At 37.2% G+C, this 27,808-nt stretch overlaps 2 protein-coding genes across 4 annotated transcripts in view; one reads left to right on the top strand and one right to left on the bottom strand.

Moving 5' to 3' along the window:
- The window catches only part of LOC149136502 (PCNA-interacting partner-like), a 35,516-nt gene extending 34,099 nt beyond the window's left edge, over window positions 1–1,417 (top strand). Inside the window, exon 12 of one of the 2 annotated variants that reach the window (XM_089348809.1) lies at window positions 61–1,417. In XM_089348809.1, the coding sequence (XP_089204935.1) occupies window positions 61–328 (268 nt within the window). In that variant the 3' untranslated portion in view covers window positions 329–1,417. The remainder of the gene's footprint in view (window positions 1–60) is intronic. The other variant, XM_089348810.1, reaches the window with a different exon arrangement.
- LOC149136501 (uncharacterized) lies at window positions 1,276–27,808 on the bottom strand. Of its 2 annotated transcripts, none has more exons than XM_089348811.1 (5): window positions 27,447–27,808; window positions 16,801–16,875; window positions 15,473–16,010; window positions 6,442–6,573; window positions 1,276–4,495 (listed from the first exon to the last, which is right to left on the bottom strand). In XM_089348811.1, the coding sequence occupies exons 2-5, from the start codon at window positions 16,859–16,861 to the stop codon at window positions 4,333–4,335; spliced, it is 894 nt and encodes a 297-aa protein (XP_089204937.1). In that variant the 5' UTR covers window positions 16,862–16,875; window positions 27,447–27,808; the 3' UTR covers window positions 1,276–4,332. The 2 variants fall into 2 exon arrangements, with proteins under 2 accessions (XP_089204937.1, XP_089204938.1); XM_089348812.1 differs by having other exon boundaries at window positions 27,428–27,806.

Genomic DNA, 27,808 nt, shown 5'->3' with positions numbered 1-27,808 from the left:
CCTGATAAATTTTTTTTTTGTTTGTTTCTAAAAGTATTTGATTGTTTCCTTTGGTTTTAGTAAGACCTTGATGTACCCAGCCAGTGGCAAAAAGACAGCTTTTAATAAACTGACTCCATCACATAGTACCAAAGATAAAGAGAATGATCCTAGTATATTGGAAGCTGCTCAAGATATGTTATCACCTGTCACTCAACCTTCCAAAAAAAGTGAAGCAACTAAACACAAAAAGGAGACAGACCCCAAAAAAGCAAAGCAAAAATGTCGCCGGAAACTCCTACCACAGATTAAAGGGCAAACAGCTTTAACGGCATTTTTCAAGCACTGATATGTATTTATCTTTGGTTATTGATGTTCATTTATTGAGTATATCACTGGTGAAGACAGAAAAGCTTTGTTTAAAAATCTTTTTACATCAAATTGATGTTGCAAAAGAAGTGTATTTGAATCCATTTCCTCATGCAGTAATGGACGATTTGTTTCTCCTTTTTATCTAGTAAAAAAAAAAATCTTTCAAATTTTCACCATTGCACTTGTAAAAGGGCATTTAACAACACATGGATCACAGTTAAAGAAATCAGTCTACCTGAACTCACATAGGTCTTACATCTACTGCCCACAAACATCTCTGTAACACTGCAGTCTGCTATACAAATATCTTCTTAAAATCACCCAATATATACAGATATCAAAATAACTGCAACTGATTTCTACAATAAGATAAATTTCTCTACACTTTCCTTCAAGTGTGTATTGAAAAATTAATTTATTTGCAGACACACAATGTAAATTGTATAATTTAAATTATGAAAACTTTTATCAGACAGGAAGAAATTTGGAAAGTTTTGATGTTGGAGCAATAATTTCACTAGTTTGCAGCCAAACAGACAATACTTTCTCTTTCTTAGTCTCAGACTAAGCACAAGAAGCTGGAACATTAGTTTTCTTAACTGTTCACAGCAACCAACCTTACCAAACTCTTCTATGAAGTCACATACAGAATAATTTTTGTCATTGGAGACCATCAACAGTATTTTTAGATTCTGGGTTTTATCCAATAATTTACTGCTAAGTTAAAATTGTGATATGTAAAATGAAAAGATGACTGAGTGGATGTGAAAATTAGACTCAAGTAATGAACTGGATTGTGAGTCAGATAACAGCTTGTAATAAGACATTCTTGTTGATGATGAGAGATAACTCTTATTCAAGTCTCCTTAATATATCAGGTGTATACATGAAGAAATCTTTGGAAAAGCAAGAAAAATATGTGACTTATGTCTCAGAATATTTTTTTAATCATAGGAAAGGATGAAAGCAAAATATTTTTCTTTATCAAAATCTGATCAAATCTTGTAATGTGAAAATACAAATTTTTATAAATATATTATTTATTATAAAGTGTTGTACCAACCAACTTATTTTTTTTATCTCCTACCACTTGCAAATGTGTATGATGTTACATAAATATTATACACACACAAACTTTTGCAGAGTATGAGAGAATGGAACAGAAGGGAAAAGTATTGTCCAAGTTTGAGTAGAATGTACTGATTGCACTCTCATTTCAACTTGTCTCTTTGCTACATCTTAGAGGATGATGTCTTTAATATTTTTCAAATTATCACTCTAAATACTTAAATATGAATCTTTTTTTAAGACCGAAACAGTAACAATTTAATATAGTTGCTAGTTTATTCTAGAATTCTATCTTGTTACAAATTAGCAATGGAACAACCATTTTGAGATCATTCAATCACTCATGCACCCTAATTGGCCCAGCCATTTGAACTGGTGATTCTTTGCTGGCCTACAGAGAACATTGTGGCTAGACCTACTCGAAGGCCAGCAGAATTATGCTTAAGGTCTATACTAGATTTTGAGTAGACACTGCTACTTAAAAGCTGAAGTGCCTTGTCTTCGTCTAGATATTTTTAACTGATAGTGTTATGAATATCATTGATTGTTATTGGAGTAGGACTTGCTAACAAGCTTATATATTGATAAAATCTGTCCACTATTCATTTAGATTACTATTAATAAAATATTTAGATGAATATAAAGAATCTTTTACTCACATTGAGAAAACCTTGACAGTTCTAAAAGATAGAATAAGATTAACAAAGCAGGGTACATTACATGAAATATTACACACTCTACATTATATATACCAATCATCATTTAATGTCTGCGCTTTGTACTGGCTCAAGTTGGACCATGTTTTGTCACACAACTTCTTTTTTTCTACCTTACGAGTTTTGATAGCTTGCAAGATTAGATCTTTTATGAAATCTAGATTATGCTAATTTTCTAAATAACATATGACAGCTTAAAAACGAATTTTGGCATTACTTGCATTGCTAATAAGTTTTTCTATTGCATCAATTTTGATACAGTTTACCGAATTAGATTCCTTTTGCTATCCTTCAACTAAACTTAATTATACTAAATTGCTCTTTGAAAATAAGAGATATTATGTAAAAATAAAAAAATCAGGTATTACACTTTCCACATTCACTTTACCTCAGTTCTATTGCACCGACTCTGACACGATTTCTTCTAAATCTGTAAAATTAGATTCCTCATTGACATCTTTTATTTAAGTGTAACTAAAACAAAAATATAGAAATAAGGAAACTATACTGCTTACAATTTACATCTGTGACCCTCCCATTTTTAACATTTTAATGTAACTTTTTTTGTTTTTTATCACAATTTTCTATCTCAAAACGTAATGAACTACTGATCATTTTCAGTGAACTTAATCGTAGTTAAATTGGTCACGAAGCAGATTAACTAGAGAGCTCCGAAAAGGCCACAATTGAGAATACATTGACCTTAATATTACTATTACACAGCTAATGCCATAGTGAATTCATAATTAATAACTGAACCACTCCAAACTTAGCAGATAATATCTTGAAGGGGATTGGTTACGTCCCTTAGTAAATGAAGTATGTTCACGAGTTATTCCCCTTGCAATCATATTTGCAATTACCTTTCTAATTGTAACTGAGTTGGTAGAGTTAAGTGCACCATAATGCATAGCAGATAAAGGAAACTAAAGATAAGTTTTCGATTAAAAACAAGTTAACATTATTATTAGTCTTTTCACCTTACATGGATAAAGCCCTTGATAACAAAATGAATACTAGAATTTCAACTTTCTTTGCCTTAATTTTAATGTTTTGTGCTACCATAGTCAAATTTCATATAAAATTATTACATACAGTATCATGATATTTCATTCCAAGATGCACCCAGTGCTCAACCCAGTTTCTACCTACTTAAATATTAATTTTAGTGCTGTTGCTTATAGACATCTAATTACCATGTCATTGTACCTTATTTACTTCTGGGTAAAGATGGTTTGACCACAAGCAGTACCATAAAGAGGGTATGCTGACTACTCATAATTTATATACTGTCTCTCGCATCCCCTGGCACAAAGCTACCTCTTTCATTACCCCACCACCACCTTTCAAAGGATCTTGCAAATTACTTTGACATAACCAGTGCTGGTGCTATGCAAAAAACATCTAGTCCATTCTCTGAAGTGGTTGGCATTAGGAAGGGCATCTAGCTGTAAAAACCATGACAAAGCAGACAATAGAGCTTGGTGCAGTCCTCTGCTTACAAGCCTCTGTCCAATCCATGCCAGACATTTGATGATGATGATGATGATGATGCTTTTTTTTTCTTCAACCAACTCCTAATACCATAATACAACTTAAGTAGGCAATTTTTTTACACAACCCATTGCAGTTTCATATACACAAACACACCTCTTTTTGACATATAATCAATATCTCCAATTCATACTAACTTTCTCAGCTAAATACATAAAATCCAATAATAATTCATAGATAGTGTACCATTTACTTTCAGTTTGGACATTCCAACACTAAGCCATTAATTTAAGGCTTACAAAAATGATTTTCTCTATGTAGTTGGCAACAGCTACATTTAAATGTTTACAATCAACAATAATATTTAAACAAAACTGGATAAATCACTATATATAAAATTTTTGGTGCACTATTTGAGAATCCAATCGGAGAGTCACGGGTATAATCAAAATGTTGATACATTTTAAAAGGTCCACCACCAGCGAAATTGTGATTAAAAGAAATATGTTGTGTTCATTATCATTCCAGATCCCTAAAACTCCCACCCCTCCTAGTTACAACATCCCAATTAGATAATAACTTTTATACCCCAGTAAGGACAGCATTTCCAATTATCATCAACGCAGTGCATTAAGTCAAACTGTGGAGAATAATTTCTTACAAGGACTTTCCTGAACATCAGACAGAAAATCAAATACCGAGTTCAAATTTGGTCCGTGATCCGTGGTATTTTCTTTCGTTTGAGGGTCTCCTGTAGGACATCGACACTAATGGATTCATCAAGGTCCAGCAGACATCGCTCAGTGATATGCTGACAGTTTTTAGCCTTGAGTACTTTTAGGGATTTGCAGTATGTCATAATGAATCTGAAACACAGAAAGAAGTACACTAAATTTAAAGCAAATTATACATCATCATTTAACATCCCTGTTCCATGCTGGAACAGACTGGCTCTGATGTGTCCAAAGACTGCATCATGTTCCAATGTCTGTTTTGGCTTGGTTTCTACTACTGGGTGCCCTTCCTAATGCCAACCAGCATGGACTAGATACCTTTTTCATACTACCTGCACTATTTCAGTTGCCATGCAACTACAAACCTGGGGGGGGGGAGAACTAACCTCGAGGGGAGTGGGGGAAGGATCAGCTTCATGCTCGGGGATGACGGGAGGGAACTATGAGAGTGGCTGTGCAGGTTCTTGTATAAGATCTGCATGGTTACTTACATCTAGTACGCGGGGAGAGAATGCAACAATTAACAATAGATGCAAGAGATAACCGTGACAAGGTGCCTAGGTGGCCCCATAAGGCGCAAGGTGAGTTGAAGAATCAGTGCAAGATTGTATGGGATGAAGAGACAGACTGTCAAAAGGGGCAGGGTTGAAGGGTGAGTGAGCAAGAAGCCACAAGTTGGGGGGTGTGAGTGGATAGAGCAATGCAGAATAGAATGGGAGAGCAAGCAGTAGGAGTAGTGAAGATGATACCGCTGTCAGGGAGAGAAAACAAGAGAAGGGAAGACATGGTTGGGTAGTCTGCAGGAGTCAGTGGGAGAAGAGCCAGGACTAATGCATGGGAGTGAGTCAGTGTAATGTAGGCAGAGAACACAATACATAGCACTTTCAAAACTCAGTTTTGCAGAAGAGGAGTGGGTCGTTTTTAGAACCTCATATCGTCAGAGATCCCAGTCCTGTGTCATCCCATTTCGTCAGGCTCAGGCTCCCAAAGTCAACATTAACCACTTCCTGTGTCTCTCCCTTTTGCAAGTAACAGCTACATTTAGTGACAGGCAATTTTTTATGCAGCTGTCCTCATCCATACACACCATGTGTCCATGCCAGCATCGTCTTCTTTCTCACACACATTTGATTCCCATTATGACAAGTTTTTCACTCAGTGCATTTGTGCTAATTCTTTCATGCACACTCACACTGCACATCCACCAGAGCATACTCATTTCATTTCTTTCCAGTTTTCTCAAGTTCTCTGCATTCAAGGCACATGTCTCACTACCATGCAGCATTACAGTTCTAACACAAACATCATACTGTCTGCCCATCACTCTTTGTTATCAGCAGTGGTTGTAGCTCCCTGAACTTTCTCCAATCGATTCTCACTCAAGTTACTATACTCTCAGAGCAACTACCTCCCTTATTAATTACATACTGACATCAAATATAGTGTATGGAGTTTATTCCTACTACTTTTCCGCATACCAAGCAAGGCCATTTCCCTGAAAGTAACAGGGTACTGTCTTCTTTCCAACTCACTAAAACCTTTGCCTTCGCAAGGTTTACCCTATGGCCTCTTAATTCCAGGTTTAGCTTCCATACCTGGAACTAGATCATTAGCATATAGAAGCTTCCATGGTCAGTCAGTTTTAAACTCTCCAGTGATAGCTTATAGGTTTATCACAAATAGGAGAGAACTGAGGACTAAACTTTGATGGTCACTTACCTTCATGCTAAATGCATCACTCTCACTATACTTGTTGCATTTTTCAGAAGCAGTTTGAGAGTCATGAGAAATGCAGAGAGATATACATAGGAGGAGAATAACACTTTACCATCTCAAATGAGTCAGAGGTAAAATGCCTCAGATCTTCATAATTGTAATCAGTAATGTTTCAACATGTAGCTCATTTGAAGTATCAATAGATACATAGGCTAATAGTAGGACATTCTCCAAATTAACAGTATGTAAAAATTACTAGTTTAGTTTATCAGAATCAATAAATAACTACATTCCTACTGCAATACATATCACAATAAAAAATGTGAAATGAAGCAAAAAAAAAACAAAAAAAAACCACTTACTTAATAGAAGTTTCAGTTAACCGATAGCAACCTTGAATATCCAAGTGGATCAATACTGGACAAGCCTTGCTGACCATCTCAATACTATAATCAGTTATATTGTAAACACCACTGAACTTCAGAGTGGTTAATCTATTAAAGAAATTTCAAAAGAAAACATAATTTTAAAACATGGTTAAGAGGGTTGTTAACAAACGAGACAACTGACTGAAAAGTTGTATTTTTAATTATAGTTTGGAGAAAGGTTATGCCAAGGAATAGAAAACTGATTGTTTAAATATGATTAATGACCAATATGAGTTCACGACAATAAATAGTTGAGGAAACAAAAACAGGTATGAGCAGGAGTGTGTATATTCCACAGCAATACACTTCAGGGAAAGTTTAACTTAAAGGTTTGGCAAGGGATCCGTGGTGGTGGGGATGAAATACAGTGGAGATAATAAGGACATCTAAGAGAAAATTAGCTGGTCTATATAATGGTCAAATCAGCTAGCTCAGAGACATCTTCATCATTCACTCATACATACATACACAAAAACCTAATGATGGGTGACTAAACCAGGAGGGAATCAGAAGAAATACACTGTGATGATTAGTTATGTCCCCTTAAGTTCAGAGTGCAAATCATCTTATCCTAGTAAGCTTCGTCTTTTTTCAGCCATCAAATACAGTAATCAATATAATTGATTATGCATTTGGAGGTGGAGCCCTATGGTCTAATGATTGGGATCAGTAAAAAAAATATATATATATATTGATATACAGGGAGAATATAAATGACAATGAAGACAGGGCAGTAGAGAAGTAACTGAGAGCTTGGTGGCTTTAATACTGCGCTCTTTCAAAGTCTAGGACACTAAACTTTCAAATGATATGCTTCATATTGTTGAATACTTGTTAACATTTTGAGGTCTTGAGGCTGCATGGAAGTACTCTTCCACCATATCTTGTACAAAGTAGCAAGTAATGCTCAAGAATATATAGTAAGAGTTTTTAACTGTCATCTGAGAGTAGATTATCAGGAAACAGTGAGTGACATAGCATCAAAAAAAGGATGGAAACAAATATAACATGGTAGGTTATGCAATGCAGACATGTAATCTAGGCAAAGAGAATTCTGATACAAAATTCCCAGAAGACAGCACTGATGAAGAGGCTTTGAAATGTGTATGCTTACTGTGTTTGTATTATATATATAGATATATATATATACATGTATTTGATTAAAAGAAGGGTAAAAATACTACTTGCCAAAGATGAAAGCGAAAGCTTCAAAAACCACCAAGCCAACGATAAATACACACATGAGCAATGCAATTAACACTTAAAAAGTAATTATATGAAAGCATTATTGCTGTTAAAAGCAGTAATAATGAAGCAATTAGCAAGACTTCTACCTCAATACTCTAGATATCAGCTGTCCTCAGGACCTGTGTGTCTGGAATTTTTTAGGTCCAGTCAACATTGAAAATGTGTCTGAGACATCTCTGAGGAAAGCGTTCAGGGTCCCTTATCTGACGTTTGTGCAGGGTCCATGTCTCACATGAGTAGAGGAGCGATGTCAGCACACATGCACAGTACACAGCAACTTTTGTTTGCTTTGCGATGCCATGCTGGGACCAGACACGAGACTGAAGAGTCCGGAAGGAATTAGTTGCTCTCTGCAACCTGAAAGATATTTCCTCATCCAGGGAGCAAGAACGGCTGAGTGTGCTGACCAGGCAGACAAACTTGTCTGCTACCTTCAGAATTGTTCCGTCAACCAAGATAGCTAGTTTCACATATGGATTTCCTGGTGCAGGCTGGAACATTACAACAGTCTTGTCCAGGCTAATGCTAAGTCCAAATGCCTTGCAAGAAGCAGAAATGCAATTCATGAGTATTTGCATGTCATCCACTGTATGAGTGACTAAGTCACAGTCATCTGCATAAAAGAAGTCACGAATAATAGACTGGAGAACCTTTGAATTGGCAGCAAATCGGCAGCCAGAAGATCGATATCTGACATATATTCCCAGAGAGCTAACCTTAGCAAAAGCATGAGTAAAAGCAGCAGCAAAGTACAAAGAAAAGGGAGTTGGGGCAAGAATATCACCCTATTTGACACCATTCTCTACAGGAAAGGGTCCTGCCATGCCACCACCAACATTGACCCAAGCCTCCATCCCATCATGAAATGATTTAATTATAGATACAAAGTGATTGGGACATCCAAGTTTGCCAAGTATTTTCCATAGAAAGGCCCTATTTAAAGTATCAAAGGCCTTTGTTAAATCAATGAATACCTGGACAAGATCCATATTCTGCTCATAGCACTTCTCCTGCATCTGTCTTGCTGTGAAAATCATATCCATTGTCCCTCTACCAGATTGGAAGCCACAGTGAGATTCAGACAGGACATCATTTACGAGACACCCATTCAGACAGGTAAGAAGAATATTTGCCAGAACCTTGCCAGCAGCTGATAGTGGATACCTCTGTAGTTACCACACATTGTTCTGGCTCCTCTTCCTTTATATAGAGGAAGAATAATTGCATCCTTCCAGTCTTTAGGCATTGCACCATTCCTCCAGACTGCACTAATAAGTTCATGAAGGGACTGTGTGATGTAATTACCACCAAATCACAAGACCTCAGCACAAATTCCATCCTTTCCAGGTGCCCTACCAAGATTCAATTTACTTATTGATGTCATTACTTCATCTATTGAGGGCGAGGAGTTTAAGGAGCCATTGATAGGTCTTTGTTGCATAGTATCAATCACCGTTTCATCCATAATTGACTCATGGTTTAGGAGTTCAGAGAAGCGTTTGATCCAGTGACCTGTGATTTCTGTTGATTTAGTAAACAGAGTGGAAGACTCCTTGGAAAGCAAAGGAGCTGATGTGGAGCTCTTAGGTCCATAAGCGCGCTTCATAAGATGGTAAAGCTTCTTGCTGTCATTTGCATCAGCAGCGGCCTGAACATCATGAGCAAAATCCTCCCACCAAGTGTTCTGCATCTTCCTGAGAGATCGCTGCAGTAGTGATTTTACACTGCTATAGTAGGCAAGTGCTAGACTTCGTTGCACAGTAGACAGTTCTCTGTGTAGCAATACATTGTGGGCATGGCGCTTTACCACCAATAGTCGCTGAACTTCAGCATCATTTTCATCAAACCAGTCTCTGTGTCTGACAGTAGCATATCCCAGTGTTTCAGCTGCACATTGAAGAACCTGGTCTCAAAACTCTTCCCATACTGCAGTATTTTCAATGCTGGAAAAGCGAGTCTGAAGCTCTTTCGTCACCACAACATCATATATCTTGTGGACATTCAGACACCGAGGAATGCTGACTGGTCCTCTTCTCTCTTTCACACTTACCATTATCTGGAACCTTGCTCACACCTGACTGTCCAGCATTCCGATCCATGTAAGGACTTGACATTACAAATGTCATAGATGTCGCACTTGCGGATGATGACATAATCCAGCAAGTGTCAAACTTTAGACCTTCGATGCATCCACGCTGTTGTGTGATCACCTTTGTGCATAAAATGAGTGTTTGTGATGTAAAGTCCATGTCCTTCGCTAAACTCCAGTAGCATGAGACCATTGCTATTCATTTTGCCTACTCCAAAACGTCCTAGAGAGTTCCATGTTTGCCAGTTTATTCCAACCCTGGCATTAAAATCCCCCATTAGAATGACTTTATCAGAATTGGGGATTTTTCTAAGTATGGCTCTCTGCTGGGTATAAAACATTGTTTTATCTTCATCACAGCTAGTCAAAGGAGGTGCATAGGCACTTATTAAAGTAGCAAACCGCTTACCTTTCAAGTGCAACTGTAGAGTCATTAGATATTCATTTATAGGAACGGGGAGCTCTTCCAACTTCTTAAGGATATCAGATCAAACTGCAAAATCAACACCAGCCTCTCTGCGCTCCTCCTTCTGCCTTCCTTTCCAAAAAAAGGTGCATCCACCTCCTACTTCCTCAAGCTGACCATCACCTTTTATACGGGTCTCTGATAGTACAGCTATATCAATGTTATAATGGTTCAGCTCGCGAGCAACAAGTACAGTGCGTCTTTCAGGCCTACAATCACTCTTGTTGTCTAACAGAGTGTGCACATTCCAACATGAAATGTTTAAGTTCCATCCAGATTTTATAAATAAAAGATTTGTAGTGAAACTACCTATCGCCATTAGATACAAAACTGCTATCGCCATTTTTCTCATTTAAATATAAACAAGCGCGGGCGTAGCAGAAAACATCAACCTTGTCATCACGTGACTGATCATTATTCGAATCGGCAACTTCTTCGAACCGTTCCCGCCAGAACGCAAACTGACCAATCACAGCCCTTAATAAGGTCATGTGATAGAGTATTTTTCTGAAGCCTTCGGGAGCCCCCTGAATGCTTTAAATAGAGCAACTCATACCCAGCAAATTTGTCTCGGTTCAGTTTCTCTTTGAGATCTGTTCCGTGTACCACACGACAGCAGCAGCAGCGGCAGCCAGCGACACATCAACAGCTTCGTCCAACAATGACCACCAACGACGCCGCCACATCAGCAACACGAGTCTACGACTACTAACCAGCATCATCGTCATGACCAACACGATTCTACAATTACTACTAACCAGCATCAATCTCCACCAGCGTCTACACGACTTTCTATGTACACCAAACTAAACCACCGCGGCACATCTCTCTCTTCGATTCTGTTAGGTGATTCATATTCACCACGATAAATAAACAGACAAGAGAATTTCAGCCAGCGACGAACATCTGTATAACGAAGAATCTGCCCTGGCATCGAAGCCAAAACGCAACTAGTGATAAGCTCTGCCAAACATACGCCTCACTTCTTTCACATACAGACTCATACTAATGTGTACTCTAAGAACTGGTATAAATGCTCACGGTTACTGACTCTCTTTCTATCTGCTATAATATCTCACATACACATACATGTATCACTCACATACACACTTTTCTTTATACGACGGCCTGTCTTTGATTATGTTCTTATATGTCACATTCACACTCTCACATACACATACATCTTTAACGCTACAATAAATAATTCTGTTATTCATCTTATACGGTTGTGGTCTTTCATTACTGGTCATCTATGTTATCGTCGTATAACATATTTGTATATCATCTTTGATATGTTATTTTGTGTTCGACCGTGCGACGCGTATAAATAAAAGGAGTCCTCTGTTTTTCCATTCGTCACCATATCTCCTTTTGTGAGTTCGCACGGTCGTCCTTACAGATTCTTTGTTTATTGAGCGCAGGGTGGACATCCGTCAGTCGCGCTAAACTGACCAGATATGGAAATACCTACATAGTTACATGTGTACGTACCTGTGGTGTGTGTCACACTTAGTTGAAAGGAAGAGGTACAAAGAGAGAAATAAAACTGGTTAAGCAGAAGTACAGTTGAAGTAAGAGGCAAAGTGGCAAAGATTAGGGAGTAAGACTGAGAAAGAGAGGACATTGACAACGCTGAGGGGTAAAAGAAATATACTGTGTTAAACGTAGGAGAAAGGTTACAGGCAAGGAGACATAGAGGCTGGAGAGAGAAGGGAGGGGGAAGAGAGAAAGAGATTTAGAGAGATAGATTGAGTGAATAGAAAATGATAGTGAAAGAGAATGAAGCTATTCACAGAGAGAAAACACTGGAAAACTTTTCGTTTTGGATGATATATGATAAAGCCATTGTGACAGTTATCCTATGCCGTTTGAAAGGTATTTGTATAAAATTTCATTAAAAAATACCAATTTTCCTGAAAGTTATGAGGTGGAAAATATCAGGTTATGAATTCCGGGTAGAGGTAGGGGTCCACCAAGGTTCCGTCCTCAGCCCCCTATTATTTACCATAGTCCTCCAGGCAATCACAGAGGAGTTCAAGACAGGTTGCCCCTGGGAGCTCCTCTATGCTGATGACCTTGCCCTAATTGCGGAGTCACTATCAGAACTAGAGGAGAAGTTTCAGGTGTGGAAGCAAGGTCTAGAATTGAAGGGCCTTAGAGTCAACCTAGCTAAAACCAAAATCCTAATAAGTAGGAAGGTAGATAAAACACAAACCCCTTCAGGTAGATGGCCCTGCTCAGTATGTAGAAAAGGAGTAGGTAGTAACTCTATAAGATGTACCCGGTGCAAGCTATGGACACATAAGAGGTGCAGCAACATCAAAGGCAGGTTAACTAGCAAGTTAGTTTTTGTTTGTGGCAGATGTTCAGGTGCAATAAAGACTGCAAACAAACAGGAAACAACTTCTATCTCATTCCAGGGTGAAAAACTAGAGGTAGTCGATAGCTTCCGCTATCTGGGCGACCAAGTTAGTAGTGGGGGTGGGTGCGCTGAAAGTGTAGCTGCTAGAATAAGAATAGCCTGGGCAAAGTTTAGAGAGCTCTTACCCCTGCTGGCGACAAAGGGACTCTCACTCAGAGTAAAAGGCAGACTGTATGACGCATGCGTACGAACAACCATGCTACATGGCAGTGAAACATGGGCTGTAACTGCTGAGGACATACGTAAGCTCGCAAGGAATGAAGCCAGTATGCTCCGTTGGATGTGTAATGTCAATGTGAATACCCGTCAGAGTGTAAGTATCTTGAGAGAAAAGCTGAACATTAGAAGCATCAGTTGTGGCGTGCAAGAGAGACGATTGCGCTGGTATGGACATGTGGTGAGAATGGAGGAGGATAGCTGCGTGAAAAAGTGCCACACCCTAACAGTTGAGGGAACCCGTGGAAGAGGTAGGCCCAGGAAGACCTGGGCTGAGGTGGTGAGGCAAGACCTTCGTACATTGGGCCTCACCGAGGCGATGACTACGGACCGAGACCTTTGGAAATGGGCTGTGCGTGAGAAGACCCGGCAAGCCAAGTAAGATCGTTGCCAGTGCCCCTGGACTGGTTCTTGTGCGGGTGGCACATGAGATGCACCATTTTGAGCGTGGCCGTTGCCAGTACCGCCTGACTGGCTCCTGTAGGATTTTCGAGCGAGATCGTTGCCAGTGCCCCTGGACTGGCTTGTGCGGGTGGCACATAAAAGACACCATTTCGAGCGTGGCCGTTTTCGTGCGGGTGACACGTAAAAGCACCCACTACACTCTCTGAGTGGTTGGCGTTAGGAAGGGCATCCAGCTGTAGAAACTCTGCCAAATCAGACTGGAGCCTGGTGTTGCCATCCGGTTTCACCAGTCCTCAGTCAAATCGTCCAACCCATGCTAGCATGGAAAGCGGACGTTAAACGATGATGATGATGATGATGATGTAAATTTTCCGAAACTTCTCTCCCTAGCCTCTCAGAAAAATTTTTTCCAACAAATATTAATAAATACTCAATCAACAGGATCTAAGTGATTATTTATGGAATTTATGAGGCAACAAAGTTGGTGGGGTATACATCTGTAGTTATGCCCATAATTATTCAATAGTTATTAAATGAAGTCACTATTTACAGATGCTTACAATTTTTATGTTTTCCATGAAGTTTTCACGGGTCCAGCTAGTAAAAATTCTTATGATACAAAAACTTTTGTTGCAAAATTTCACATAAAAAAATTGCCGAAAACAATTGCAGTAATGAAAACTTGGGAATCCAAAATTTCAAGATTGCGGATCCGGATTCGGCCTGGATTGTCCCTAATTTACTCACGAAGTCAGCTTGATTCTAAAATGGTATGATATGTTGGGCTACAGCGTCTAGGAATAAAGTTGAAAAAGTGTGTTATTCGTATTTATTATATTAGAAGTAGAAGAGTCATTGAACAGCAAGAGAGGGATAAAGCATGAAGAATAGTAGAAGTGTCATTGAATAGTGAGAGAGGGGTCGGAGGAGTAAAGTTGAACAAGTGTGACACACTGACATTCGCTTTCGCATTTATTGTTATAGATGGCTACCTCAGCTGGAAAGAGAGAAGTGCCAGGGCATACCCTCAAGGTACAAGGTGAATATAAGAGAGAATAAACACAGAGGATTGGGAATGATGGGTGGGTAAATTTGTGGGAGTGTGAAAGTAGAGTAACAGATGATTAGTGTTAGGGTTGAATGCAATGAATGGTGAACAAGTGTGGAGATGTGGTCAATGGGGAATATCAGTTAGTGGGGAAGGTGAAGAAAATAGGGAGTTGATCAGAGAGGAAAAAGTGGCATTACTGCCATATTTCTCATCTGTCTACTGTTTTATTATACTGATGTGGAGAGCAGTATAATAAAACAGCAGATGCACATATATGCAACAGGCTTCCTTTTTAGGATTTCCTCCTGCCAAATTCATTCACAAAATATAAAATACAGAGTTTTATTAAAGCTGAAAGACTCCACAAACTGTTACTCCAAAATTCACAGAACTGATCTGTTACACAGAACTCAGTGATAGTCTGCAACATTTTCCAGCTTCAATAAAACTATATGTATGTATTCTTGGCCACCTGCCATCAAGAGCTCTATTTAGTAGTGACTTGCAGATGCTTCCTTTATCATTTTTGTCAATGGGATTAAACCTATTTATTCATCACTCCCAAATACATCATCCACTGCAACAGTCATTCGTTGATGATGAATATATGTTAACACTGACACTCTCAGACATATGTATGCATATACACACAAAAAGATGAAAGAAAAGAAGAAAGAGGAGAATAAGGAGACAAAAAAAATAAATGAAACTAAATGGAAACCATGAAGACAATGAGGTAGAAGAATATTAACGATAATTCCTAATTTAGGCACAAGACGATCAATTTTGAGAGAGGGCTATAATCAATTAGATCAATTCCAGCTCTAAGCTGGTAGTTATTTTATCAACCAGAAAAATATCAAAGTACAATTGAAATTCAGCTCAGAACATTAAAGAATTGGATGAAATACCCGAGGCATTTTGTTTGATACACTCACAAGTCCACCCACCCACCCACCACCCTTAGAAGTGATGATGATGATGATAAGGAGAAAGAAATGAGAAAATAGAGACAGAAAAGTGAGTGAGAAAAAGAGAAAGAAAAGAAGAGTGAAAAAAATTACTAACTTGTGACAGTTGAAAACCAAAATTCGAATACTTTCATCAGTAATATTGAAACAGGATCTGATATTGAGATATTTCAGTGAGTGGCATTTAAAGGCTACAGTCACCAGCCCAACATTGTGTAACCATGTACAATGGGAGAGGTTCAAATGGGTGAGGTGAAGACATGTGGTGGACAGTGTCAGCAACACACAGTCAGAGAGGGCATTGCAATTCTTGAAGGAAACTTTTGAAAGACGGGGGTTACGTTCAATGAGGTAAACAAGAGTGTCTTCACAGGCACACTGACTGCAATTCTTGAGATTGAGTGATGTCAAATTCTGATTATTTTCTACGATAATTTTGAAGGCTGTCAAAGTGATTTGATCCGCGACAGTAGATATATCTAGTTGTTTTAGTGAGCTGAAATAACCTTCAACTAGTCTTTTACAATGAGAATTAACCAAGCGCAAAGAGAAGAGATCTTTGATGCTGAGATATGGTAGCACTTGCTTCCATAAGACATCTTGCCATGGTAAATCAAGGAAAGTTTTTTCAAAGTCTGAAAAATATTTTTTAAAAAATACAGAAAATTAAAGAGAGAAAGAATAAAGTCATAATGATAGTGATTTTTTTGGCATATAGCTAATTTTGGAAGGTGAGATAGGTAAATTTAGTAATTTAGTTTATTACTGTTTCATGTTAGTTAAAATGTTTGACACCTTTCATTCGAAATTTCTGCCATTACAAGAAAAGATCTGACTTCCAACCATAGGTAAAGGAAGACTTAGAAGGAACTGAATCCAAATTCAAGGATACCAAATTTGATAACAAGACAGAAGAAATAAAAATAATATATATAAGTGTATAATATGTAAGTATTTGAGAACATATTTGTAGAGTTCAATTAATCAATAATAAATTTACTTTAGAGAAGAATGAAAGCTACACAAGCTCCCCAGACAATCACATACAGTTACACTCCTCAACAGACACCATCAGAGAAATACACAGACAAAATGCACCCTTCCTCAGACACAGTCACACACAAAACCTCCAACAACATAAACACACATTTCCATAGACAGTAATACACAGATCCGCTACAATCAGTCCCTTCAAACATATACACACTTACAGAATCTCTACAAACACAAATACACTACACAAAACCAACACATACACAGAAGAAAGATTTACACAATCCTGTTCAAAAGTGATTATGTTGCTGACAAATAGAGTTACACAACGACCCATGTAGTCACACACACACACACACACACACACACACACACACACACACACACACACATACATACATATCCATGCATACATACACAGAAGACACTTACTTGCAGAGGTCAGCTGATTAGCTACCATGTTGGCTAAGAAAAATGTCAATCCTTTTTCCATTTAACAGACAATTCCTGTGGAAAAATAGAAACATTAAATCAATAGAAACTTATTCATCAAACTGAGTCAGGACTGAGCTTAGTATAGTTTAAGTCATGTACAAGACACGTTTAATGAGAGTGGAAAAGAGGCAATGTGAATAAATATAATACCTTCAGCAAACTTGATGAAGATTTTGTAGAATTAAATACATTATTCAAATCCACAATGCAATGAGAGTTGAGATAATTGAGCCAGTTGTCCAATATTATTTGCACTTGACCACTTTTCTTCAACAAAGTAAATAGTTAATTTTCTTACAATAAAAGGCAATTACCTGATTTGTGTTCAAATTTTTCATATCCAACCCTTGTTTCCCAGAAAATTTAAATACTAAATTTTGATAATTACATGAACAAAAGTAATGTGGAACATACTTGATTATAGCCACAGTGAACTCAGGACCCAAGAGCTGTGTTAGTTCAATACTTTTATCTGTTTAATATGACTATGATGTAGTTGAGATAATAAGGCGGTGGTGATACTGATGTTGATTATAATAATATGGTTGTTATAGCAACAAAGATGACATGTTGACAATAATTACACTAATGATGACCAAGATGACAGTAATGATGATCATCGCCCATATTATCAACATCTGAAAATAAATGCCTTCACCCATATCAATGCACATCTTCCTAGTAACAGAACTCATTTGCAGCTGCTGCAGTTTGCAATTATTAGTGAAAAATAAACAATGCAGAATTTTGTGCAGATGCTGCTGAAATTCATAAGAGATGGTTGATTATAATAAAATAAAGATAAAAATGGGACAGAAGATGAGGAAGGAACAAGTATATCCTGCTGTAGAAAACTATTTTACATTATTTTGTATAAGAGACATCAGCAAATTTCATGAATGTCTGTAAGAATTTTTTTTTCTTTAATAAATTATAGAAATTACATAAAATACTTTCTTTGTTATAGTTAATGAACAACATCTTCCAAGTTGTTCATTATATTTTTTTCATAACCTGTAGTTGTTCTGGTCACACAAATAAAGGTTTACTAGGTCAGGCTCATACTCATATACTATAAGTCATTAACCAACCCAGCACATTAGTGAAAAAACCTATACTATTGTTTGGCAATGTTTTTCATCTTCAAATTTAAAGGTTCACATTTTATAATCTGGCATATATGACATGTTATATACCAGCATATACAGCATTCTACTCCTGACAAGTTTAATCCTTAACTGTTGTGGAATAAGGCTGCAGATTAACAGATTCAGGAATATGAAATCAGGTATGCCAAGGGAAGACAGAGGGTGGAGTGAGTTGGTCAACAACTTCATGCCAATCAGTCAAGTAGCCTTCTGTGTGGTAGGGGGTGAGAATGTTGCATTCCCCTATTCCACTCTGACAAACATGTTGGTACTGTCAGTGTTGCTTAGCACCAGGTCAGCCTTAATCAAAGTAATGATCACAGCATTCTAATCAAGGTCATTCAATCTTATTGTATATCTATAATTGCATTATCCAATATGTGTGTTTCATAAAATGAAGAACTTGCATCTAGAATGTTCCTCTTTGATATTCTGACCTAGGAAAGGTTTTGGTTTTTGATTTTGTACAAAACCAACAGTTGTCCAAACTGTGTCCTTTCTTCATGCTACCAATGTCCAAGGGAAAAGTAATGGCTGGTATCACTAGGCACAAGAATCATTCACTGCTGGTGTTGCCATTGGAACTGACACCACAAGGCATCCTATATCTGTTCTAACAGATCTGTCAATCATTAATTACTCTGGCCTGATACTTTATCAACTCTGAAGTGATGAAAGACAAAGCCAACCTTAACAGGACTGGAAACCCAAAGTGCAAGGAATTGGAACAAACACAAAGCATTCTATTCAATACTCGAACAATTCTGTACGATATAATTTGAATGAAATTTGACTGTTATTTTTAGCAAGTATGGTGATCACACTAAAGCTTGCATGTAGACAATTACTGTAACTCTGTAGTACTATATTGATAGGGTGAGCAAATGTTGGTGAAGTGTTCAACATATTTTCATGTAATGCAAAAATTGCAAAACAGCAAGATTCCATTTCTACATACCATATCTGATTTCATGTAATTAAAAAAAATTTAATTTGAAAAATGCATCAGTCCATTAGCTGCCATTTTCACTGTTGTTAACTGATAACTGGTTAATATGCATAGCTAATTAATGAGCTGATTAATTAACAAGTCATCTGATTAAATGAAGTGTTTTGGTTATGCAACTTAACATCAGGATATTCTAGCTCTAGTGAATACAGCCACGTGTGGATAAACTCCTGGTAAAAAGGTAAGAAAACACTTAGGGAAAGATTGAGCAACACCAAGAAATGAACAGAAAGGATGCAGATGATGGAAAAAATGAGGCTGGTTGATTGTTGGGAAAATTGGAAATTGTCTCACATTGCAACTACAGCCACAGATTATTAAGATCATTATCAATTAACAAATTCACTAAAATTAACAAACTGACTAATAATGTGACTGCCTAAATAACTAATTAACTCACAGATAATAAACTGAATTCTTGATACAGTTTCTGTCTTGTACTCTCTATATTTTCATATTCTGAAGAAAAATAAATGCATAAAAACATTTTTTTCTTTCTTTTTTCTTTTTGTTTTTTTTTTTTCTTTTTGTAAACTAAAAAAAAAAATTAAGTATAGTTAAATGAAGACCTGGGGAGAATTAACAGATGTTATTGTCAGGAATGGAGCAGAAGCAAATCTAAAAAAAGGAATCCAGTGCCTCTTCTGATGATGATGCTAAGAATAATAATTATCCTTTCTATTATATGGTACAAGGCCTGAAACTCTTTTTAAGTAGGGGTAGGAGCCTAGTCAAATACATCAACCGCAGTGCTCAACTGGTACATATTTTATCAATCCTGAAAGGATGAAAGACAAAGTTAACCTCAGCAACATTTGAACTCGGAGCATAAAGCTGGTGGAAACACCTCTAACAATTTTGTATGGTGTGCTAACAATTCTGCCAGCTTGCTGGTTTAATGATGATAATGATAATGTTTCTAATTTAAGCACAAAGCCAACAATTCTGAGTAGGAAGGTCAGACAATTACATCAATTCCAGAATCTAAATGGTATGATAACGAATAAGGTAATATATGAGGAGGATAATTGCGAAGCAGACATAAAGTGAAGGGGGATACATAAAAAAAAAATAATAAAAGGCATGGATTACAAATTATAAATGATGCAGCAGGCTGATTGATACATAAGAACTTCCAACCCAGGCCAATCAAGGAATCCCCAAGATCACCATCACATCAAGGAAAGTGTCGTTTCCAACAATCATTCTCTGACTTACAGTTGTATACTTAGAGCAGTCCCATCCAGTTTTGCCATTTTCACAACTCTCAAATTGCAGCTCTCTCAAAGAGTTCAGTGACATAAAGACAAGAGTGAATCTTAAAACCAAAAATTTCAAAACATACAAGACTGTTGGCTTTAAGAGGTTCAACCTGTATAACATTGTGATGAAGCCACAAATGCTGAAGTTTACTTACAGCAAGTTGGCTTTAACAAAGACTGTTGTTCTTTAGCCTCAGCTCAGACCTGACTGAACTTACGAATACAAGGAAACATTTCTGCCATAACCATTCCATCATTTTAGTAATATCTATGTCTACATTATCCAATGCATCCTTCCTTTATTTTCAGATAGCGATGCAGTGATTTCAGGGATATTAGCTGTTATTTCTAGCCAGATGAGCAACCATGCAAAGGTTTGCTCAAAAGTCTATCTGATAGCTTGTTTTCAAACCTAATATTACTCCTTGAAAGATGCTCTACTTAGCAGCTGGCAGTACAAACTGTTTTTCATTGACTCAATGGAGTGACTTCATCACCAACCAAGACGTGCAACAAGCCAACCAACCTTTGTCTAACTTTGTGTGCAAACATTGTCTGAGCTGGCTGAGTCATGTAATGCAATTCCCAAATGAAAGACTCACTAACGAAGTCCTTCAATGGAAAACCTATGGAAAAGGACAGACAGGACACCCAAAGATGAATTGGCACTAAACGATCAACAAGGACATGCAACTAATCGACAAAACAGAGTGATGCATTAAGAAATGCAAGGAACAATGATCACTGGCACACTTTGACATCTACATGCATCTCAAAACATGGGAGCCCCTGAGTAAGTAACCATCACTGTGCATCGTTGGTTAACTGGCTGATAATTCCCATAAACATCTGACTAACGTAATAATTCCATCTTGTACATGGCTCATTGATTCTTTTCTCCATCCAGCTTGTAAATGCTGAGGCTAAATATTGTGAATGGAGAAAAGAACCAGCAAACAAATTTCATTGAACAAACTGTAGGTTTAAAATTCTTACTCAACTACTTTTAGAATTTGGTCTAATTTTTCTGTAGATTTATGGGACCAACACTGAAACAATATTGGAAACTCAATTTACTAGGAAGAGTGCAACATACTTTATTCGAATATTCAAAAGATCTCTCATTCATACTTGCATGGAAAAAAATCAATGCAAAAGCAGTCACAATGCTAACATGAAGATACTTAGTTATCTATAAACTTGCAAACAATACTGCTGAATAGATGCAAACTCCTGATCACCAAAACATGTCACCTGTCTTTTTCATTTTCTGTTTAAAGTTTTTCACTTCACTGATATTGCTAATTCCCTTGAAATTCACTTCTAGTCTGGACCAATTAAGTAGCCTTTACATTGTTGCCTGACCTGCCAGAAATAGATTCCAAATTTTTCTTAAAACACACTATCGTCTTTAAAAAGGGAAGAATATATTAGCTGACATAATTCTAAATATACAAGGCTTGAAAAAAAAAAAAACAGATGGGATGGTAATATCCAGAATGACTTTGTGCATAGATCTGCTCATCAAATGACCTGGCATATAAAATAAATAGCTAATAGATCTGAAATATTCACTGAAGACGTAAATAATTTATATAATTAAACTAAATTTAAATTATATAAATAATATAAATCACCTAGGACACACAGTTAAATTATTTTAATTTCTGTATTAAAACATTGCAGCAGATGTGAAATGCAGAAATAACACTATAACAGTATACAGTTAATGTAGGAGGAAGTGTACAGAGTGGGGAAGCAAAACTTGCATTAAAAGTTACACTAATATTTCACAGCAACCACGACACCAAATGATATGAAACCTAATACAGAACAAAGAATACATTGTCAGCTAATAATAAACTTCTTTGCAGGAATATTGGAGAATATGACTGCACAGGAAGACAAATGCAAAAGAGTATGTGATTTGGTCCACGCACAAGTCAATCCAAAGAGGATCTCTGACATATTTGGAGTATCCTTATGCAAAGTTTATGAAGTCAAGAAGAGAATGGACATGGGCAACGGCATTCAGAGGATGTCTGGCAGTGATAGGGCCAACAAGCAGCAGAATCAAGACTTTGTCAATACCCTCAAGTCCAAAATTTCAACTGACCCAACCACATCCATGAGGAAGCTGGCTTCTGAACTTGAAGTGGGCCCCAAGACCATCAGAACAGCTGTGAATGATGACTTGAGCCTCAAGTCCTACACCAGGACTCTAAGACACCTGCTGACAGAACCTATGATGGTCAGGAGACTGGAGAGGTGCAAAAAGACTCTCACATACCTCAAGAAGAACAGGTCCACTGTGAAAAATTTCTCTGACGAGATCTTCACAGTGGATGCCATTGTGAACTGTGGAAACAACTGGTACATTGCAGAGTCAACAGCTGACATCAGGGGCACCTTCAGAATAAAACATCCAACCCAAGTCATGGCCTTTGGTGTTGTGGCCTCTGGCAGAAGAAAGATGCCCATCTACTTCTACAAACTCAGAGAAAAGGTGAGTGCTGACACCTACAACAAGACGCTGAGGTACCATGTCTTGCCATGGTTTAAGGTCAACTACCCAGAGGAAGCTGTGTGGACCCAGGATGGTATTTCCAGCCATACTGCCAAGAAGGTACAGAATTTCTGCAAATCCAACTTAGCTGCTTTCTGGTCTGCAGATTTTTGGTCCTCTTCCAGCCCAGATCTCAACCCTCTGGACTATACTGCGTGGGGCATTTTGGAGCATACCACCAACAAAGCCTCCCACCCCAACATCAACTCTCTGAAGGCTGCCATCAATGAGGAGTGGGCCAGGATGTCCAGTGACTTCATGGTGAAGTGTGACATACTCGACCTAGTCTTTACCGTTAAAACAGACTTCACTCACAATGTTCAGATCATTCCCACAGCTATTTCTAACCACAGCATAATACAATTATTTGCATATGGTTCAAAGAGTGCAACACACACAAATAACATCAAATATGACTCACTCCTCATAAACTTGAAATCCTTGAAACAAATTGAAAATCTCAATGTTAAGAGGGTTATGAAGAATCAGGGTCTGTTGAAAGAATGTCCCATATAAGCACACCTATTCTCACAAGCACTTGATTTCGTGAAATAGATGGATACTAATGTGTAACAGAATCAAACCAACAAAACAACTAAAAAAAAAAACAAATTCTCTCAACAGACAAGATTGAGAAAAGAAAAAAGAACATTGAACTGGACCTAAAACTATCTCATGAAAAAGAAACTCCACTAAGAGAACAACGAGCAGTGTAAAATATAAAATCTATTTCTAAGTTCTATTTCCCCTTTGCTAAATAAAAATCAGCTATGCATAACCAGATTGGCCATCTAATGGATCATATACTAATGATTCACCACAAATATGCACATCCTTTACTTGACATTATGACATAGCATCTTCCCAACCTATAGTTAAAATAATATATGAGCCAAATGAATTCTTTGATCCCCATTAGCTTACAGCTAATGACTTAGATTCAAACTCAGCATCTAAACCAGATAGTCTCCCAGCAATACTTACTAAAATCATGCAAAAACAGCTTTGTGAAACCATTAAAGATATTATTTCAAAAGTCACTAGATACCAGCAAATTCCCAGAACTATTAAAAGACACAATAGTAACACCTATACACAAAGGTTGAAGCTAAAAATTACAAACTTGTTTCTCTCACATTTCACACATCTAAAATTATCAAATGCATTGTCTGAAATAGAATTAGTACATGCCTTGTGGAAAACGACCTCGTAGATGATATACAGCATGGTTTTTGGACTGGATGAAGTTGCCTTTCACAACTATTACAGCACCATAACACTATTCTTAATAATCTCTTGAGAGGAAAGAACATTGACTGTATATACTTTGATTTTGTTAAGGCATTTGACAAGATTGCTCATGGAATCATCTGTCATAAGTTAAAGAATTTTGGTATCTCAGGAAAACTCAGATAATGGCCCTTTGACTTTCTACATGATAAGAACCAATCGGGTGTTGGAAATGGTTTTCGCTTTGGAAAGTCATGCATGTACATAAAATCTCGTGCAATGAAAAGTCTTTAGATATTCTCTTGGAAAACTTCATTGCCAAAACAAGTGAGTATAGAAAAATTTTCGGAGTGATTTGAAGCATTACTTTTCCAGGCAATCACTCAGATTGAGTCTCAGAACCGTCACTTTCGTTCATTGGTTTCTGTGAAAAGTTTATCAATTTACTTTTGATGCGTCGAAGTGGAAGAGAAAGCTAATGGGGTGTGTGAGCAAATTCTGTTTTATGTATTTGCATTCACTCACACACAATAACAAAAACAGTGTTGCATTTTAAACTTTGGGAAAAGCCTTGCATTAAAAATAAAGGCTTTTCTCAAGCTTACAATGCAACACTGTTTTTGCTATCATGTGTGTGTGAATTAGTGCTGTTAATGAAGCTGCTATGCATTAATTTAATGTGTTAAACTTATCTTTAGCAATGTACTAGCAGAGACACCCGGCGTTGCTCGGAATTAAAATGGCATAGTTTTTTATTGCTTTACTTGTTTCAGTCATGTGACTGCAGGCACGCTGGAGCACCCACTTTAGTCGAAGAACTCGACACCATCATTTATTCTTTGTAAACCTAGTACTTCTTCTATCAGAGTGTTTTGCAAACGGCTAAGTTACAAGGATGTAAACACAGCAACATCGGCTGTCAAGTGATGGTGGGGGTACACACACACACATATACATATACATATATATATACATATATAAATATATATACATATATATATATATATATAAATATATATATATATCTACATATATATAAATATATATACATATATAAATATATCTACATATATATATACATATACATCTATACATATGCATGTATACCTATATATCTATACATATCTATCTCTCTCTATATATATATATATATACATACATAAGTGCAGATGCATGTATGCATATACATCTATATATATATACACATACATATATGCAGATGTATATACATGCATATATATATATCATCACCATCATCGTTTAACGTCCGCTTTCCATGCTAGCATGGGTTGGACGATTTGACTGGGGACTGGCGAACCAGATGGCTGCACCAGGCTCCAATCTGATGTGGCAGAGTTTCTACAGCTGGATGCCCTTCCTAACGCCAACCACTCCGAGAGTGTAGTGGGTGCTTTTATGTGCCACCAGCACGAGGGCCAGTCAGGCAGTACTGGCAACGTCCGCGCTCAAAATGGTGTTTTTTTACGTGCCACCTGCACAGGAGCCAGTCCAGCGGCACTGGCAACAACCTCGCTCGAATGTTTTTTCACGTGCCAGTAAGGCGACGCTGGTAACGATTACATAATATATATATGTGTATATGCATGTATATAAGTAAGATAATAGTTTCAGTATTAATAGTGAAAGTATATGATTGTTTCAGTATGAAAACTGAAAGTAAATCACATTAAAACAGAGACGTTACTGTTTCACTTTTGAAAAAAAATCGGCCTTCTTTGTAAAAAAAAACTTTGGACCTGAGTTTGCACCCGCTAAGCAAATCTCGATCCCAGGCCACTGCATACAAGACGAACAAATCGAATCAAAATATTTACTATTATTTTCTAATTATACTTGTCACCAGGCAAGACAGGAGCTGAGGTAGGTGGACCAGTTGGCATGAGCCTACGCTTTTGAGACGACATACTCCTGATAGAGACACAAACAGGACGTTTTGGTAAATAATTACCCAACAAATCGTTATACTGAAATCCCCGAATATCTAAAAAAAAAAAAGTCTTTCCGAAAACACTTACCACCCGTTTTCGGCGTAATAAAAACCCTAACCCTAAACACCGCGTGTGCGTATTCTTTACCTTCACCTTTTATTGTTTATGAAATATACTTTAAACTAATTAATTCAGTCTGATTAGTCTCAGTAATCACAGGCAACCTCATAGGTTTATACAGTATTTACTACGGTAAATTTTTACCATATTTACACCAAATGAATGGACTCCACGAATATCTACAAAATTTCTCAGGTGTACTGTTTTTTTTTTTTAATTTTGTATTGTTCGTTTTCGAATATATGTTCTCTGGTTAAAAGCGTGAAACTCGCAGTTCAACTTTCTGAGTAAATGCAAGATTTGGATTGTCCGCGTTTAGCTGTTATTTCTAGCATATCAAGTTTCGTGGTGGGGACTCCACATGTGATCCTTTTTCTGTTTCAATATAAATGTGAGCCGTTCATTTTCACATCTAAGTTGCGAGAAGGCTATTCATACGACCTGGACATGTAGAACACAATGTCAAAAATGAAAATCGCCCCCCCCCCCCCCGCGTGGGGGGGGGGGGGGCGATTTTTTTTTTAGGGGGAATCGCATGACCGTGACATATAGAACACATTATCGAAAACGAAAATCGCCAAAATTAAAAAATAAAAAAGTTATAGCCATTTTCCCTCAGTGTCTAATTCCAATGTCCACCCAGTAATCAACTCAGTTTAATTAATCTTATTAGTCACTAACGTAAATTGGGTGAATAGAGAATGCCGTTTCTATATGGTACCTTTCGTTTTGTTTACGTTCGACAACTTTACCTCCTATTGTTTTGTTAGTAAATCATGACACTACATATACTTATCAATAACCCAAACAATTCTATGTATTATATTAAACACTGATTCACGAAAGTATTTTATGAGCAGTTCGATATAGGGTCTAATATCACATATAGCCAGGTCATATTTACCAGTTTTGCGCGGCCCGTAACAAAACATTGCTCTGTACGTATTTTATTTCTAAACATTTTGAAACTTAAGAGAAACATATAGCTTATATTTTATTAAAATCATTACATTATTAAACAATAACACTGCATGTTACACAAAACTTGCATCGTTAAGTTTATATTTCGGAAGTCAAGTCGGGCCCCTTGTATCGTTAAGACAATATTTCGGGACCCAGATATCCCACTAGTACCAGAAATTTGACCCAGTTGTACAATTAAATTAATAAAATAATAATACATTTAAGCATCTTTCAAATATATGAAATAACAATTACTTTGAACATCAAACGCAACCAATGCAGAGGAATTAAAATAGGAGTAAAAGCTTATTTTTTACCTTTCTTTTTGTTACTTACTTGGAGTTGGAGACACTATTAAAATGTTTCTGCGACCCGCATAACACAGTACAGCTACGGAGTATTTTCCAGTGAAACATCGACAGGGGAAGAAAAAAATGACAGTTTATCTTCGAGGGAGTACTGATATTATTTTTGTTGAATAGTCTTTGGAAATGATAGAAGGGTTGAGAATCATTAACGCCATAGAAAAAAAAAACACAGAAATGTAGGAAATGAGTGGGCAACAGTGACCGAGGACAAAACAGAGAGGAGGAGGGAAGGAAGGGATGCAACGTTTACAGTGGAAGCCACTTGTTGGCAAGCACATGCGACTGCATGTGCAATACGCTTAAGTGTTTATAATGATAGCTGAAAATCGC

Source organism: Octopus bimaculoides, chromosome 3 (assembly GCF_046866305.1).
Source record: "Octopus bimaculoides isolate indiv1 chromosome 3, ASM4686630v1, whole genome shotgun sequence".
NCBI classification, from domain to species: Eukaryota; Metazoa; Mollusca; class Cephalopoda; order Octopoda; family Octopodidae; genus Octopus; species Octopus bimaculoides.
This window is presented reverse-complemented; position numbering and strand designations above follow the sequence as displayed.